General features: G+C 39.6%; 1 protein-coding gene and 1 pseudogene across 5 annotated transcripts in view; one reads left to right on the top strand and one right to left on the bottom strand.

The window, feature by feature from the left end:
- The window catches only part of LOC101824868 (WD repeat containing planar cell polarity effector), a 258,189-nt gene that overhangs the window by 143,165 nt on the left and 99,324 nt on the right, over positions 1-15,700 (bottom strand). For all 5 annotated transcript variants that reach the window (XR_002382790.2, XR_005871773.1, XM_013113608.3 and 2 more), the window contains exons 3-6: positions 15,100-15,147; positions 14,209-14,259; positions 11,558-11,628; positions 11,238-11,297 (exon numbers count right to left, since the gene is read on the bottom strand). Coding sequence is in view for 3 of the 5 variants with exons in the window: in XM_013113608.3 (XP_012969062.1) it covers positions 11,238-11,297; positions 11,558-11,628; positions 14,209-14,259; positions 15,100-15,147 (230 nt within the window). In the remaining 2 variants the exon portion in view is untranslated. The remainder of the gene's footprint in view (positions 1-11,237; positions 11,298-11,557; positions 11,629-14,208; positions 14,260-15,099; positions 15,148-15,700) is intronic.
- Positions 298-1,801, top strand: LOC101833058 (annotated as a pseudogene).

Below are 15,700 nucleotides of genomic sequence, written 5' to 3'. Positions count from 1 at the left end.
GAAACTGAGAAGCTTCTGTAAGACAAAGTACACAGTCAGCAAGACAAAATGGCAGCTCACAGAATGGGAAAAGATATTCACCAACCCCACATCAGTAAGAGGGTCAATCTCCAAAATATATAAATAACTCAAAAACTAGACATCAAAATACCAAATAATCCAACTTTTTAAAAAAGGGGTACATCAGATCATCTCTGGAGCCGGGTCGCCCACACGTAGCTGCTGAACGCTCTCCAGGGTGTTTGTAGAAACCTCTGTTCTTTACCTGCATGGCCACCCGACTGCCAGAAACAAGCCATGTCTATTCTCAAGGTCCATGCCTGAGAGATCTTTGACTCCCGTGGGAACCCCACTGTTGAAGTTGATCTCTACACCTCAAAAGGTCTCTTCCAAGCTGCTGTGCCCAGCGGTGCCTCCACTGGCATCTACGAGGCCCTAGAACTCCGTGACAATGACAAGGCGCATTACATGAGGAAGGGTGTCTCAAAGGCTGTTGAGCAGCTGGGTGGTGGTGGTGCACGCCTTTAATCCCAGCACTCGGGAGGCAGAGGCAGGCGGATCTCTGTGAGTTCGAGGCCAGGCTGGACCGACAGCCTCAAAAACAATACAGAGAAACCCTGTCTCATAAAAACCAAAAAAAAAAAAAAAAAAAAAGGCTGTTGAGCACATCAATAAAATTATCACACCTGCTCTGGTAGCAAGAAACTGAACGTTGTGGAGCAAGAGAAGATAAGATCAACAAACTGACAATTGAGATGGACGGCACTGAGAATAATTCTAAATTTGGTGCAAATGCCATCCTGGGAGTGTCCCTGGCTGTCTGCAAAGCTGGTGTTGCAGAAAAGGGGGTTCCCCTGTACGTCACTTGGCTGACTTGGCTGGCAACCCTGAAGTCATCCTTCTTGTCTCCGCTTTCAAGGTGATCAATGGTGGTTCCCACGCTGGCAACAAGCTGGCCATACAGGAGTTCATGATCCTTCCCGTGGGGGCGTCCAGTTTCCGGGAAGCCATGCGCATTGGGGCAGAGGTTTACCACAACCTGAAGAACGTCATCAAGGAGAAATATGGGAAGGATGCCACCAATGTGGGTGATGAGGGTGGATTTGCACCCAACATCTTGGAGAACAAAGAAGCTCTGGAGCTGCTGAAGAACGCAATTGGGAAGGCCGGCTACACAGACCAGGTTGTCATCAGCATGAACGTGGCTGCCTCTGAGTTCTTCAGGTCTGGCAAGTATGACCTGGACTTCAAGTCTCCTGATGACTCTAGCAGGTACATCATACCCGACCATCCGGCTGACCTGTCCTTCATCTGGGAGTATCCAGTGGTGTCCATCGAGGACCCTTTTGACCAGGACGACTGGGAGGCCTGGCAGAAGTTCACAGCCAGTGCCGGCATCCAGGTCGTTGGGGATGACCTCACAGTCACCAACCCTAAGAGATTTCCAAGGATGTCAGTGAGAAGTCCTGCAACTGCCTCTTGTTCAAAGTCACCTAGATTGGCTCTGTGACCGAGTCTCTGCAGGCGTGTAAGCTGGCCCAGTCCAATGGCTGGGGTGTCATGGTGTCCCATCGCTCTGGGGAGACCGAGGATACCTTCATTGCCGACCTGGTGGTGGGGCTCTGCACTGGGCAGATCAAGACTGGTGCCCCTTGCCGATATGAACGTCTGGCAAGTACAATCAGATTCTCAGAATCGAGGAAGAGCTGGGCAGCAAGGCCAAGTTTGCTGGCAGATGCTTCAGAAACCCCTTGGCCAAGTAAAGTGGGTAGAGATCCCTGGAAACACCTGCTGCTTAGACCCTGTCCCCAATGTCATCATGGCGGCTCAAGGCCAGCCCAGTGTTTGTCCCTACCATGCCACCAATTCCTTAGACACCTGGAGCCCTGCTGGAGACCCCAGTTTTGTAACTATCTGGAGTTGTTGTTTCTGTCACCTCACTTGTAAGCTAGCGTCTGGAGACCAGTGTAATCTCTAGGGTGGCCACGGGCAAGACCCCTCACCCCAGCAGTTCTACATACAAAATAAAAGCCTCAGTCCTTAAAAAAGGGGGGAGGTAAAGATCTAAAGAGAGAATTCTCAACAGATGAAACTCAAATAGCCGAAACCCATTTAAGGAATTTCTCAACATCGTTAGCCATTAGAGAAATTCAAATCAAAATGATACTGAGATACCTATCAGAGTGGCTAAAATCAAAAGCCCTGATGACAGCTCACGCTAGAGAGTATGTGGAGTAAGGTGGGAGTGCACAGGTCTACAGCCACTGTGGAAACCAGTATGGTGGTTGCTCAGAAAACTGATAATCGGTCTACCTCAAGACCCTGCTCTTTAAAATTTAACCGAATGAGAGAAGTCTACAGTCTAAACTCAGGGGTGTCTAGTGTTTAATGGGCTAGGTGTGTGACACCAATGGAGTTTCCTTTCTGAAGCTTCATTTCCTCAGGTAGGAAAAGAGACAATACTATATATTATATAGGTGGAGAACTGAAAAATCTATTTTTTCCCTTAAAGATTGAGTTTAAGCCTCCTAATGAAAGGAGGTTTGGGTACCTATTAAAATCAAGGTGTACCCACCATTTTTGATCTCTAGGTATCCTGTGACTAAAGCCATGCCTAATATCAGTTTTTGAAAATATGAAGTTACAAATTAATTAATAAGCTAATTGGTGCATTTTACAAGAGCTTATTGAGGAGAATCAATTTTACAAATACTAGTACCAACGAAAATCCTGGATGTGGTACAGGATACAACTAAAGGTAGGTTTAAAAAAAAAAAAGTCTGCAACTCAGGGAAAAGATATTCTATCCCAAACGAAACTGTCACTCACACGTTTGCCTGTCTCACCAAAATGGTCACATTTTAGTCCTCCAAGATGGAGAGAGCCCTGGTGTGACTTAGTAGGACAAGAAGAAAAAGCATTCTAAGGTTCTTCTCCATGGCAAGGTGTAAGAATGTTCTGAAACCTTTGTACCTATCATAAAGAATGATAAATGCAACTGTATCTCCTGTTCAGAACAATCATGCAACTTAAGAAGAATACAATAGCCGGGCAATGGTGGCGCACGCCTTTAATCCCAGCACTCGGGAGGCAGAGGCAGGTGGATCTCTGTGAGTTCGAGACCAAGCCTGGTCTACCGAGCAAGTTCCAGGACAGGCTCCAAAACAATACAGAGAAACCCTGTCTCGAAAAAACAAAACAACAACAACAACAACAACAACAAAAAAAAAACCAAACAAAAAAAAAAGAAGAAGAATACAATATGGCTAATTCACTAACTCCAAACCAGATGAGTAAAGCCACCAACTAAAGATCTTATAATTAGTGGGAAAGCAGAGACAAGACAGGCCCACTGTTAATAGATCTATACCCCTGTACTACCAAAGAAGCATACTCAGTCGTATCCTCAATTTCTATTTTTCAGTTAACCTCTATGCAATACTTCATGTGTTTTGGTTTTTCTCAGTCTAAGTGAATGGTTTTTAACTAGGGGTGACTTGGAATACTGATCAGCAATGTCTGGTAACACTGGGGTGATCACCTGTCTTAGTTAGGGTTACTACTGCTGTGATGAAACACCATGATCAAAGAAACTTGGGGAAGAAAGGGCTTATTCTGCTTAGGCTTTCACATCACAATTAGTCATCAAAGAGTCAGAACCAGTACTGAAGCAGGCAAGGGACCTAGAGACAGGAGCTGGGGCAGTAGCTATAGAGGAATGATACCTTCTGGGTTTACTCCTCATGGCTTGCTCAGCCTGCTTTCGTAAAGAAACCAGGACCACTAGCCTAGGGATGGCCCCACTCATAATGGGCTAGGCCTTCCCCATCAATCACTAATGAAGAAAATGCCCTACCACCTACAGCTGGATCTTATGGAGGCATTTTCTCAGTTGAGGCTTCCTCGTCTCTGATGGCTCCAGCTTGTGTCAAGTGGACATAAAACTAGTCATACATTGCTTTTCTCTATATTAGTCACAGAGCCTTAGCTGCACACAGTGCCTGTAAATGAGCTGTTGAGGAGGCCAAGGTTTTTCTATGTCACGATCAAGCAGATTTGGCAGCTCCTTAAATACTAGTCAACATTTTTCTCACATAAAGAAATATGGTAAGCTGCCCTCTGCCATGATCAGATATGCCAAATGGAGTTGTGGGCAGTGCACAGTGCAGACCTAGGAAATATGTTTCACGTTTTCCTCACAAGGTTCCTCAGTGCTACGATGACTAATGCCAGCTGTTAAGACATAAAGAGCCCCAGGGCAAATCATAGAGTTACTGCAGTGTGCGATAGAAATATCCTGTTAGGACACCTCTGCTTTCACTCCAACTCTTTGCACAACAATCAGTCGTCTTATCTATAATTTAGCCTCTTGAGTAATTCATCTATCAGGTGGGAATGCCCCAAGCAAATAAGCAATGTCTATGATGCCAGATGTATCTCAGACTGTAAACTGATAAACTGCCATTGCAGTTAATAATAAATCAGTTGCTTCTGAGTTTGGCTATTGTGAATGTTGTTAGTACACGAAAATATATAGAGATAACATAAGAGATAGATAAGTTTAATTAATCAGAATATTTCTGCCCACATCCAGGATACATTGTAGAAGCGGGGATAAAATGCCTGTTTTCCATTTTACTCTGGGGAAAAGCAAGTGGAATAGGTGTTCATACAGCACACTCAAGTGGTACAAACACCAAAGCGTGTCAGGAAGACCTGAACTGTTGGTAGCAGATGGCACAGGGAGGAAGCTGGGTGCTGGAAGGCAAGAAGTAATTTGAAGCTCTTGTTTTAGGAATTTTAAAAATAATTTTAAAGACTTTAGGGTGTTATTATTTTCCTAAGATAAACAAGAAGCTCCTAAAGTATATTCTCACAACTATGCTTCCTATATTGTAGTCGCAAAGAGACAGCAGAGTGTGTTTCTGAAGAATCAGTGAAAATCTTCAGATCCATGCTTCACTAAAAGTACCAAAGAGAGAATGAGTTGTTCTCTGAAATCTATTTTAATAGATTTTACCACAATCTATTTTCCATGAGAGGACTTTGATTACTGGTCTATATCTAATTGTCTCGTTTACTAAAACCAAGCAGTGGATTACTAAGCACCTACAGCAAACAAGGAGGTACTTGACACACATTGGAAATGGGGGTTTCACTATTCAATCTAGAATTCTCTTGAAAGCTAGAGACTCCTAAGTGTCCTGTACTTCTTGACTACGGAGAGTCACTGTGAATATTTTCTATTCAACAATATTTTATGAAAACTATAATTACAGAAGCATGGAGAGATGGCTCAGTGCAGAAAGGGCTTTGCTGAGCAAGCATGAGAACCAATGTTCAGCTCGCCAGCACCTTTGGAAAAGCTGGGCAGGCTTATCAGGCCACCTACAATCCCAGTGCCTGGGAGACAGGGCAAAGTGGTTGGTATTCTAGCAGAATATGCAAGCCTGGGGACAGCTGCTGCCCCAGTGAATGAGGAGTATCCAAGGAAGACACCAACATCAATCTCTGGCCTCTACATGCACACACGCATGGAACACACATACTCATACATGTACAATGCATATGTATACATGCAAGTCAAGTGAAGAAGCACAGCTGCAACTGCTTTTCACTCCACAATCATTTGGTAAGCGGGGTATCTGCTAGCTTGGTGGTTATCTTTATTTTTAAAACTATAAAACTAAGAAGAATAAATCAGAACTTAGAAAAGGTACTAGATATATTTTCTCTACCAGTTATATTGTCATATAAAATTGCTGAGTTCCAGGGTTGGAGTGATGGCATAACACTTAAGAGCATTTAAGCCTCTTGCAGAGGGCCTGGGTTCAGTTCCCAGCCTGCAATTCCAGTTCCAGAAGTTCCAAACACCCTCTTCTGGCCTCTGAGGGAAACAGGCAAACACGTGGTACATATGCATACATACAGAAAAACTCCCATACACATAAAACAAAAATGGATTCTTTTTTTTTAAAGGTGTTGAGGACTAGAGTGACAGCCCCTTGCAGAGGACACGAATTTGGTTCCCAGCACCTACAAGTGGCTCACAACCATCTGTAGCTTCAATTCCAGGGGATCTGATGAACTCTTGTGGCCTCTGTGGGTTCCTGCATGCACATGATACACAAAAACCCACAGAAGCACACACATACACATAAAAATAAATAATAAAAATTAAATTTCTGAGCATCTATCCTCAACCTTAAACAGTTCACATATGTATTTCTGTCTCATGCAATTCAACCTAAGTATTAGTGCAAAAACAAAAGTGTGCAAAGTAGCACATATTTTTACATCTTAGAAAAGTTGAAAGAAATCAAGCCAAAATGAGAATAATAAAAAACAGTACAAATATCCAAATATACTGGACTGAAAGTCTTCTGATAGAATAACCACAAAAGTACAACTTTAATGCTTCAGGCAAGCTTTATTTGTTAGATCATAAACAAAATATCACCACAATGCTCCCTCCTTAAAAATGTGGGAAATGTTTTTTGCTTATTTTACTTTTCAACAAACATGAACTATCTGTGCCTTATACATGAACTTTGCCTTCTATATACTTGCTATTAACACTAACAATTATGAGAAAAATCACAATCTTGAACCAGTTTATTGTGTAGGAGTTCCCAATGCTTCTGAGTCATCATTAAACATGAATACCAAGAACACTGAGATTGCAAGCTTCTTTGGAAAAATTTAAGCTGAGTAAATTTAATAAAGAATTGTTTATAGAGAAAGAAATGTCACTTGATACATTATAAAGAACAATTCATTGGGTTAGATGATTTATGTCCCCTGGGTTTTCTGAGTTTTCCAAACAGTCTGAATTAAATATGTCTGTTATTTTTTCTAATTAAGAGATACTAAATACTACTCTATAAGTGAGAGAATGATAACGCATTAAGCTGCTACATATTGGCTAGGTTTCACTGGCCCCAGAGTGCTCCTAGATAGTAATACTCCTTTGTTTATCTTAACAGGAAACCAGGCCAACCCTACAACAGTCTTAGTATGGCTTAAAAGAAACCAATAATTATACAAATACATAATCACACATATACCACACAGAATTTTTAAAGAAGTACTCAATGTATATATTTAAAACAATGTCTATGGAGAAATCTTTTTCAGGAAGGCCTTCTAAAGTACCTACAGTCTCTGAGATGGCCTCTCACTGCTCACTCTCTCCTTCGCGGGAACCTTCCTTTTCCTCGCCTAAGTTAGGTCCTTCCTTTAAGTCCAGGTGAGTCTAGTACCCTTCATAAAATCTTAGCTAGCAATTCCATTCAGCAGCAACCCCTGTGCTTCAGATATTATATCAAAACTGTAATGCCAGATCTTACATTATTCTTTCATTTTTTTTTTGAGTCTTTAATCATTAGTTTTCTTTTTCAAATATATGTTAAATTCCTGTGACCCACAACTAGTCTAGGTTCAGAGAGAAGTAACTGTGGAGTGCCCAGCCCTAAATGGACATCTATTCACACCCTCCCCTCAGGGCTCAGGGATAACTGAGGAACAGCCAGAAGCAGTAAATGACTACTGTGTTTTCTCATCAAAGAGGCACTGCACATATGAACACACCGTGGTTGTGACTTCATGCAACAACATCTGTGAAAGATCAAGCCAGACAAAACCCCAGCATGGATGGGGGAAATGGCACGAAGCTCCAACCCAGCAGAAGAGTTCTTGGCAACTAAAGGTTGCTAGAGGAGGAGAGTCAGTTTCCTCTGGCATGTAGTCTCTGAGAAGACAGCCATGCTTCTTTAGAGAGCCCTACCCTCATGCACACACTGGTAGCACTAAGTGGACCTGTTAGGATTTAAAAATAAAACGGGGTACATGAAGTCGGACAAGAAAAGTGGTAGAGGAGACAGGAGATAAGTTGATAGGTTTGACCAAAACGCATTATTTGCATGAACGAAAATCTAAAACAATGAAAAAATTATGCAGCATTTTCTGTAGCCACTAATAACAAAAGAAGAGTTTATTGTTTAGGACTCACAGACATCTGCTAGAAGTTTAATCACACCCCTGATTTAGATCAGCAGCAATCAGTCCAGAGCGTCCTTTCATCTGTCTTTCAGGCCATCTGACTTCTAACCCTTTCATTTCTACAAAACACTTTTCCACAGTTCATCGTTACCCTAACTGCTGTTTCTTCCTCCTTTGCTGCTGGGTTTTCTCCTTTATCCACTAAATAAATGTTCCTCAGGACTTAGATTTTCTCCTATGGACTCAACCATCCCTCATGAAGGCACAAACTGAACAGTTTTAACTCAGGCCTTTGACTGTCTCCTTAAAAGAAAATTCAAGTCTACAAGTCTAACATTTTAACTCAAAGATCAGTGTGTAAGATTACATCTAAGCTTAATGAAAATATGTTTTAACCAATTACAAAGTCATTTGTGGATATGACCATGACTGTAGGCACAATACTTTATGGACTTTAACATTCCACCAGAGTGAGGAACTATTTAATGGTATTTAACTGAAACTAGTTTTCCCTTTTAAAAAGTTTATATAAATGCTTTAATAAAGTCAAAGCAGGATTATTAATACATTGCTGACTGTTTAAGGAGACAAAAACAAAAGTATATTTACTAGGCACTGAAATCCAAACTCTAAACTGTATTTTTAGCTTTTAATAACCTCATACTAGGAACAGGGATGGTCTGGGATAAAATCCTCCTAAGACACTTTTAGTTCCCAAATTTATATATAGGTAAGTCTTGATTTGTAAACTGTTCTGAATTTTCAAGTGAGGAAATTACTTTTTATAGTTTACAATTTATAGATCATGGGATCAATAACATAAACTAAGCTTTGGGAATGACAACTGTAAATCCTTATTTGACATGAAAATCCAAGCTCAGATTACATCCTCTTTAATTCTTTATTCAGCAGAAACCTCTTCAAATATCTCTAAACAAGTAGACGCTTCAAAGATTCCTTAAAGAGATTTCAACTAAATTGAATTAAATAAATTCAATTTTATCATTTTCTTATAAAAAATCCACAGTAGAGAAATGGCCACATTCAAAGACCGACAACCCAAATGATACATCAAGATGTCCAGGAACAGGAATGGGGATATAGTTCACTGGTTAGGAGTGCTTGATTGAACACAAGAGGACCAGACTTCAGATCCCTGGTATCCATGTGAAGCCAAGCATGGCCATGTATGCTGGGAAGCTCAACACATGTGTGTACAGAATGGAGGTGAGGGAAAAGGGTGGCAGGCAGATCCTTGGAGCAAGCACGTCCATGGTTCAGTGCATAAGAGGAGACTGATGACAGAGTTAACCTACTATGATCAAGTATAACTTAACAAAGCCTAATGAAAGTTTAGCAAAAAGGATTAACAGATCCTTTCCTTAAACTGAAATTCTAGCTTGAAAACCAAATTATTTTTAACTTACTATGATGTTAGAGATCTGTAGGAATGGAACTCATACACATTTTTCAAAGCTATACTGAAGCTCTTGCCCAACAGATAATATTAGGAAGTCTCCCAAAGTCCTAAAGACGTAAGGAGTGATCTATCGAAAATAAAGCATATCAAGAATGTGCTGAGAGTCAAAGTCTATTTTAGAAGAGTCTTATCTACCATAGAAATAAAATAGAACATAAAATTAGGTAAACCCATTAGAACTGCCCAAAGCAGACTCACTGGTGTACCAGCCAAAGCCACCATGGCTGTCCATTGTAAGTTACAAAAGCAATTTTTGCCTATATTTGATTATTTTAAAAAATAGTTTCTTTTCTGAGTTGAATTAATTCAGTAATGAAAGCTATCCTTTCTGTAACATGTGAACCACACACACAAAAAAAAACTTGTCATAAATGATAAGCAATGAAATCTATCTAACAATGATCATCTGACTGGGATGCCCCACTGCACTTTTTAAAATGCCTGACATGCTTCAACTTACCCTAGGCGATGGCAAGGGTGGAGGGCATGAAACACACCCCTTAATGGAGGTGGCAGGCTTGCCCTCCAGTCAAACAGTTTTGAAGCTGTTTTTGCAGTGAATAACAGCATTAGGAACTTCAAGTTTAAGCTGAACTAAATCTGAAAGTTACTGAATCACATCTGATATTCAAGCTTGAAGACCTCATTACATACTTCTATGCAAATAAGTTACAATTTTAAACAATGCCATCTTTTTAAAAAAGTATCCTAAAGATAATTTTAGAAGTGTTACAGTTCAGGAAATATTAACTTAGCCTTGTAAACAGTCTAGAAAGTAGGAACCTGAAAATCAGAATTAACTAAAATAGTCTATGTTGAAGAGTTAAGATATGCTTGTAATTACTATGAATTTTATGTCAGGAGGATTATGAATAGAAAAATGGGCCTAACCTATAAACAAGGATGTCACACATTTAAAATATTGCAATGGAAAGCACAAAAAATAAAATTGAGATAGTATATTTTATTCTTAAAATAAATTATAATTATTGGAAGTGGTGATACAATATAAGCATGCATATGACTATAATTATCCTTTTATCAAAAGCAAGTAAATATTTTCCAAACAAATGGTATTTTTAAGTTTATCGGCAAGGCTAAGACATTTATCCGTCCCTTATTTTGTGGTCAATGTGTGTTAATTATGAAGTACTGATTATGCTCTAAATCTAGGCCTGTTGAGCACAGAGCTGTCCAATAGAACTTGTTGCCGTGGAAATGGTTTATATCTGCATCTTTGACTGCCAGGAACTTAAACTGGGGAGAGCTGTAGCTGAGGAATTGAAATTTAACTTAAATTAAAAATAGCTACATATGACTAGTGTCTACCACATTAAAACACACAGCCTAGAGGGTCAACATGCAAGACTAACTCTCTGGTTAAATTAGGTTTCACTCTTATTTGCTTAAATGTTCGTAACAATACTATACTGAAAATGTTTTTGTCCTGTGGTGTGACTGCTATTTTAAAAACATGCCAGTGACTACGTAATACTACACAAGATAAATCCAAGTGGCAAACACTGCGGCAAGGAGTCTTACTGGTGTTTGCAGCGCGTCAGCGCAACCACACTGACTGTTGGATGCCTGTGCCCATCTGTCTAATGCTCGCTCTAGAATGACTAAAATTCAAACTATGAAATAGCCACTCCTGAAAAGTTTTTCCCATTACCTATCAAAACACAAGAGTGCCCGTTATTACGCAGCTTTCAGCGCCACTGGTTAGACACTGCGAAAGCTCGTCACGCCACTTTACCTGACAGACGTGTTTGCTCTTCCATTTGCTCAGCACACACTGACTGCTTTGCATCAGTTCCTGAAGGACAACAAGAAGAGAGCGTGCAGTTGGCTACACACTTGGTCATTATGAGTTAAAGTGCTTCTGATTTGCAAGAAAAAACAAGGAAGGCAATCAACAGGCCACACAAAGAGGCAACTGTGTGGGAAGCGCTCTTGCTCCACAGAAGCAAAGCCATCATCACCAGGAGAGCTGGTCCTTTATGAACATTAAATCTGTTGAAAGATGCTCAAAAGCACATTTGCTTGTTCCCATTTTTGAAACCTTTTGAAAGATACCTCCAACTCTTTCAGTGAGTCTCGAAGTTTCTCTGGGCGTCTATTTTTGAGTGTCCAAGGATAATCTCGTGCTGGCAAATAAAACATGTACAACAGTTAGTTAAACATGATTTAAATAAGGAACCTCTTCTTAGCGGTGTGCCTTAAAGGATTAGACTAAGACACCCAATAACTTAGAGGAAGTGGACTTCATCTCCACGACTAAATGACAGTCTTCTAAAAGGCTTTGTTACAGAAACAGATTTTTACCACAAACTAATCTCCCTGATTATAATTTTGTGATGATAACCAACAAGATTCAGAGAACCCTTGAGAAATTTTGGTAGGCCAAGGGATCTAGTAGTATTTAGTAGTAAATGGCCTGCTCTTTATAATTTAAGTAACTTTTTCATGAAAATAGTCAAGATGCAATCCAAAAGAAATTCCAACTTCTCCAAGTGGCCAACTCAGACCTGAAACTTCCCATCAATAAGTTAAATGTGGTAGGGAAAGGAACAGAATATAAAAGTAATTAGAAGAAAATTAATTTAAACATGACCAAAGCACTATCTACTTCAACCCTAGAAAAAAAAGTTTTAACAAACAGTTATTAGGAATGTTCTCTGAAATAATTCTCTCTAATGTAAACCCCAATGAAGCCGCAAGCCCTTTAATCTATAACGATGTCCTACCTGAAAGACGTTTGTGCAATGGAGGCTCAAGGCCTGTGGGAGCAACCAACCAGTATCTGACCCATTCCTGACGCTGAGAGGTGCCCGAGAGCCCGAGATGAGGTAGCCCGGGACCCAGGGGTAACTAAATACTACCGTTCTTTAAGAAAAAAGAGGTCAAAAAGCGTAAGGCACTCTTAATGACATTCTGCTATTCTCATAGATCAATACCTTGTTCAACCATCATCACAGAAGCCCCCCCCCCACCCCACCCAGCACACGCAGCAAACAGGAGCAGCTGCAGAGACCCACAGTCTGACAGTGTGCAGCAAACTTCCAGTTCATTGTTTGCACAGGACTCCTGAGTGTGAACATGGGGGTCTCTGCTTCTTGAACCTTCTCTTGGGCTCTTTTCCTTCTGTCATTTGTTTTATCCAATTCCAATGTGTTAGCTTTGTTTGATCTTATTATATATTATCTTACTGTGTTTTATTTTATTACTATCCCTTAGAAACCTGCTTGTTTTCTAGTGAGAGACAGAAAGGGAGTAGATCCAGAGGGGAGGACAGATGGGAGGAACTAGAAGGAGCAGAGAGAGGAGAAACTATATCATGATATACTATGTGAGAAAATCTATGCCACAATTCAATAATGACATATCTTTAATTTATTTAAACAATTTCAATTAAAAGGTCATTTAATAGAGATACAAAGTTAGCCTAAAAATGAATCTGTTTTAAAAGTTAATGAAATTGGGGCAGGGGAATAACTCAGTGATAAGGCACTTGGCTAGCATATGGGAAGGCCTGAGTCTCATTCTCCAGCACCCCCACATACACATGAATACACGGTATATGAATAATACAAATAATATGTTAAACTCACTGGAAAAATGAACTTAATCCTTAGTGTCTCATAATTAATAATTCTAAAAAAGAACTGTATATATGAATGTGTATGTCATGTGTGCATATGCAAATAATATATGGCATACATAGGAATTTAAATTTAAAAGTAGAAATTGCTATGTATCTTTTTTCAGCAAGTTAATTTGGCTCTATAAACATAATTTTGATGTGTAGAACATATGTACAAATTTTAAGATATGTGTTGCAGATACTAATGCAGTAGTCTAAAAATTAAATATTAGTTCAATCACTTAAATAAGGAAAGAAAGGAAGCCTTTTCATTTCTAGCTATATTCCAAATAAACTTTAAATTATATTGGCTTTAATTCATTAAAACCATATCACCCAATAGATACAACATATTTGTATCTTTCAAACTAATGACTAAATAAAATGCCATTATAGTAAATCTCACTGTATTAAAATAGGCACACGAGGGCTGGCCAGACAGCCAAGAGGGTGCAAGCGTCCCCTGCAAAGACTGACAGCCTGAGCCCAATTCCTGGGACCAACATGGTGGAAAGAAAGAACTGATTCACCCTGACTCCCACACACATGTCGTACACAAACAAGCATGTGTGTATGTGCACACGCACACACCAAACAACAAAATAAAAATGTCAAAACAAGTAAAATATGTTAACAATTTAGGCAAAACATGGAAAATTACATTTTATCATGATTTATAATCATTTTCTCACACAAAAATGAGAAGACAAATTTTACTACAGAACTTGCATGGTTGATATATCAAATCATCATGCTATATACCTTGATCATTTATGTTTTTGTTAGGAAATTAACAAATTAAAGTAATTTATTTAAAAATATTAAAAACAAATACACTTAGTTTGAAGTTTTTGTTTACATAAGCACATATCTTACCAAAGCTGTACACAGTAAAGATTTAATGATTTAAATTAGAAAACCCTAACAAATACAATTATTATATATGTGCTCATATAAATGATAGGAATTAGTAATTTTAAGAAATGCGGACAGAATAACATTCATAATTCATGCAGGAAATAGTTAACTTGGAACATAACACTATTTTCACAATAATTTTAAAAAATACATAATGCGGACTTACATTCTGCCAGCCTTTGTTTTTCCTCTAAGTTACCATGCTCTGTTGCTGACACTGTGGCAAAGGAAAGAAGAAAAGAAGAGACGTGGAATTTGCTTTTATTAAGGTATCTTTTATTTTTAGTGGGCACACAATAGATTGCCGCAGACACTGAGATTAATACACGATGCTAAGCTATAAAAAGGACAGCTCAGAGAGAATGTCACAAAGTGTGTTTGCGTGTCATCGGAGCCATTTCCTTAATGCACAGCGAAAAGGCTTCTACAGCACAACAGGTGGGCCAGTATTCGGAGCTTCTGATCTCATCAGACAGCATCCGAGCCCAGAAGAGAAGCTGCTGCAGTCTGTCATCAGAGCCTGGAGTCGGCCCATTAGCCGCCATGCTAAGCACAGGGTGCACATACAGCCCCCACTTCAACCAAGAACAGAACAGGAAGTAACTCTAGCTAGGGAGACCTTTCGGCCCATCATAAAACTTCTGGGATTAACAGGATTAATCAGATAAAGAAAATTGATCATTCACTCAGAAATGTCTATTTCAGATATCAGGTGAGGATCCAGGAGGCCAGCATCACGGGGACCAGTGCATTAACAATGCCCTCTGCTGGGACACCAATAAATAAATGTGACTAGACTGTCCTGTTATCAGCCGGATCAGCAACAGAATGAACATTTTCACGTCATTCTACAACATTTTCTCAGTACTGCTTTATTTTTGATAGATCAGATAGATACCAACCTTAGTATTTTTCTCTCTAAAAAACCTGAAGTGACTGTTCTTCAAAATTTAGAATGTATCTAAAGTCATAAACACAGAGCTTTTAACATTGCTGCCTCATTGCTCGCAATATTTCATTTATAAAAGCAGTTAAATAGAATAGGTGAGTATTTTACCTGGTGGATCTTTCTTGTTATAGTACTGGTAGACGCCGACATCTCTATCTATAGAAGGAAAGAGATAACATTAAATTATGATAAAAAGTTCTGAGAATAAGAAGCCAAATCATACTATATATCAGAGGGAATTGTGGGGATGGGAGCAGAAACAGTCTCCTTATGTTACTAGAAATAAAATAGCTCAAAAGCATCTGGACATGGGTTCATCTATTCTAGGGATATGCAGAAACTGGAAAGTTTGCCGATCTAATGAGAAAATCAGAATGGCATAAGGAAACACACAGAGCTAGAAGGCCATGGGGAAGATTAGTAAAGAACGGAATCAAGGAAGACCGAGTTTTCTCCTTCACACTTCCTCTGATATTTTTCACAGGGCGCTACCAAAAGGAACTGCCACTAAGCAATGCCAAATGAAGTCAGTGGATGGAAGAAAATGCCCTAGCTGTGGATTCTGAGCTGTGGCTTGCTTTTCTCCAATTTAGCTCAGAAGTCTAGTTCCCATCCTATAGCATTTGGGAGGAAATCTGCAAGAAGAAAGGGGGGATTACTGGGAGCTGTGGATAAATTATTATCTGAAACTTGTTTAGAGTCAAAAGGC

Source organism: Mesocricetus auratus, unplaced genomic scaffold (genome assembly GCF_017639785.1).
Source record: "Mesocricetus auratus isolate SY011 unplaced genomic scaffold, BCM_Maur_2.0 Super-Scaffold_100029, whole genome shotgun sequence".
Taxonomy (NCBI): domain Eukaryota; kingdom Metazoa; phylum Chordata; class Mammalia; order Rodentia; family Cricetidae; genus Mesocricetus; species Mesocricetus auratus.
The sequence above is the reverse complement of the archived record's forward strand: the minus strand, read 5'-3'. Positions and strand labels throughout refer to the sequence as shown.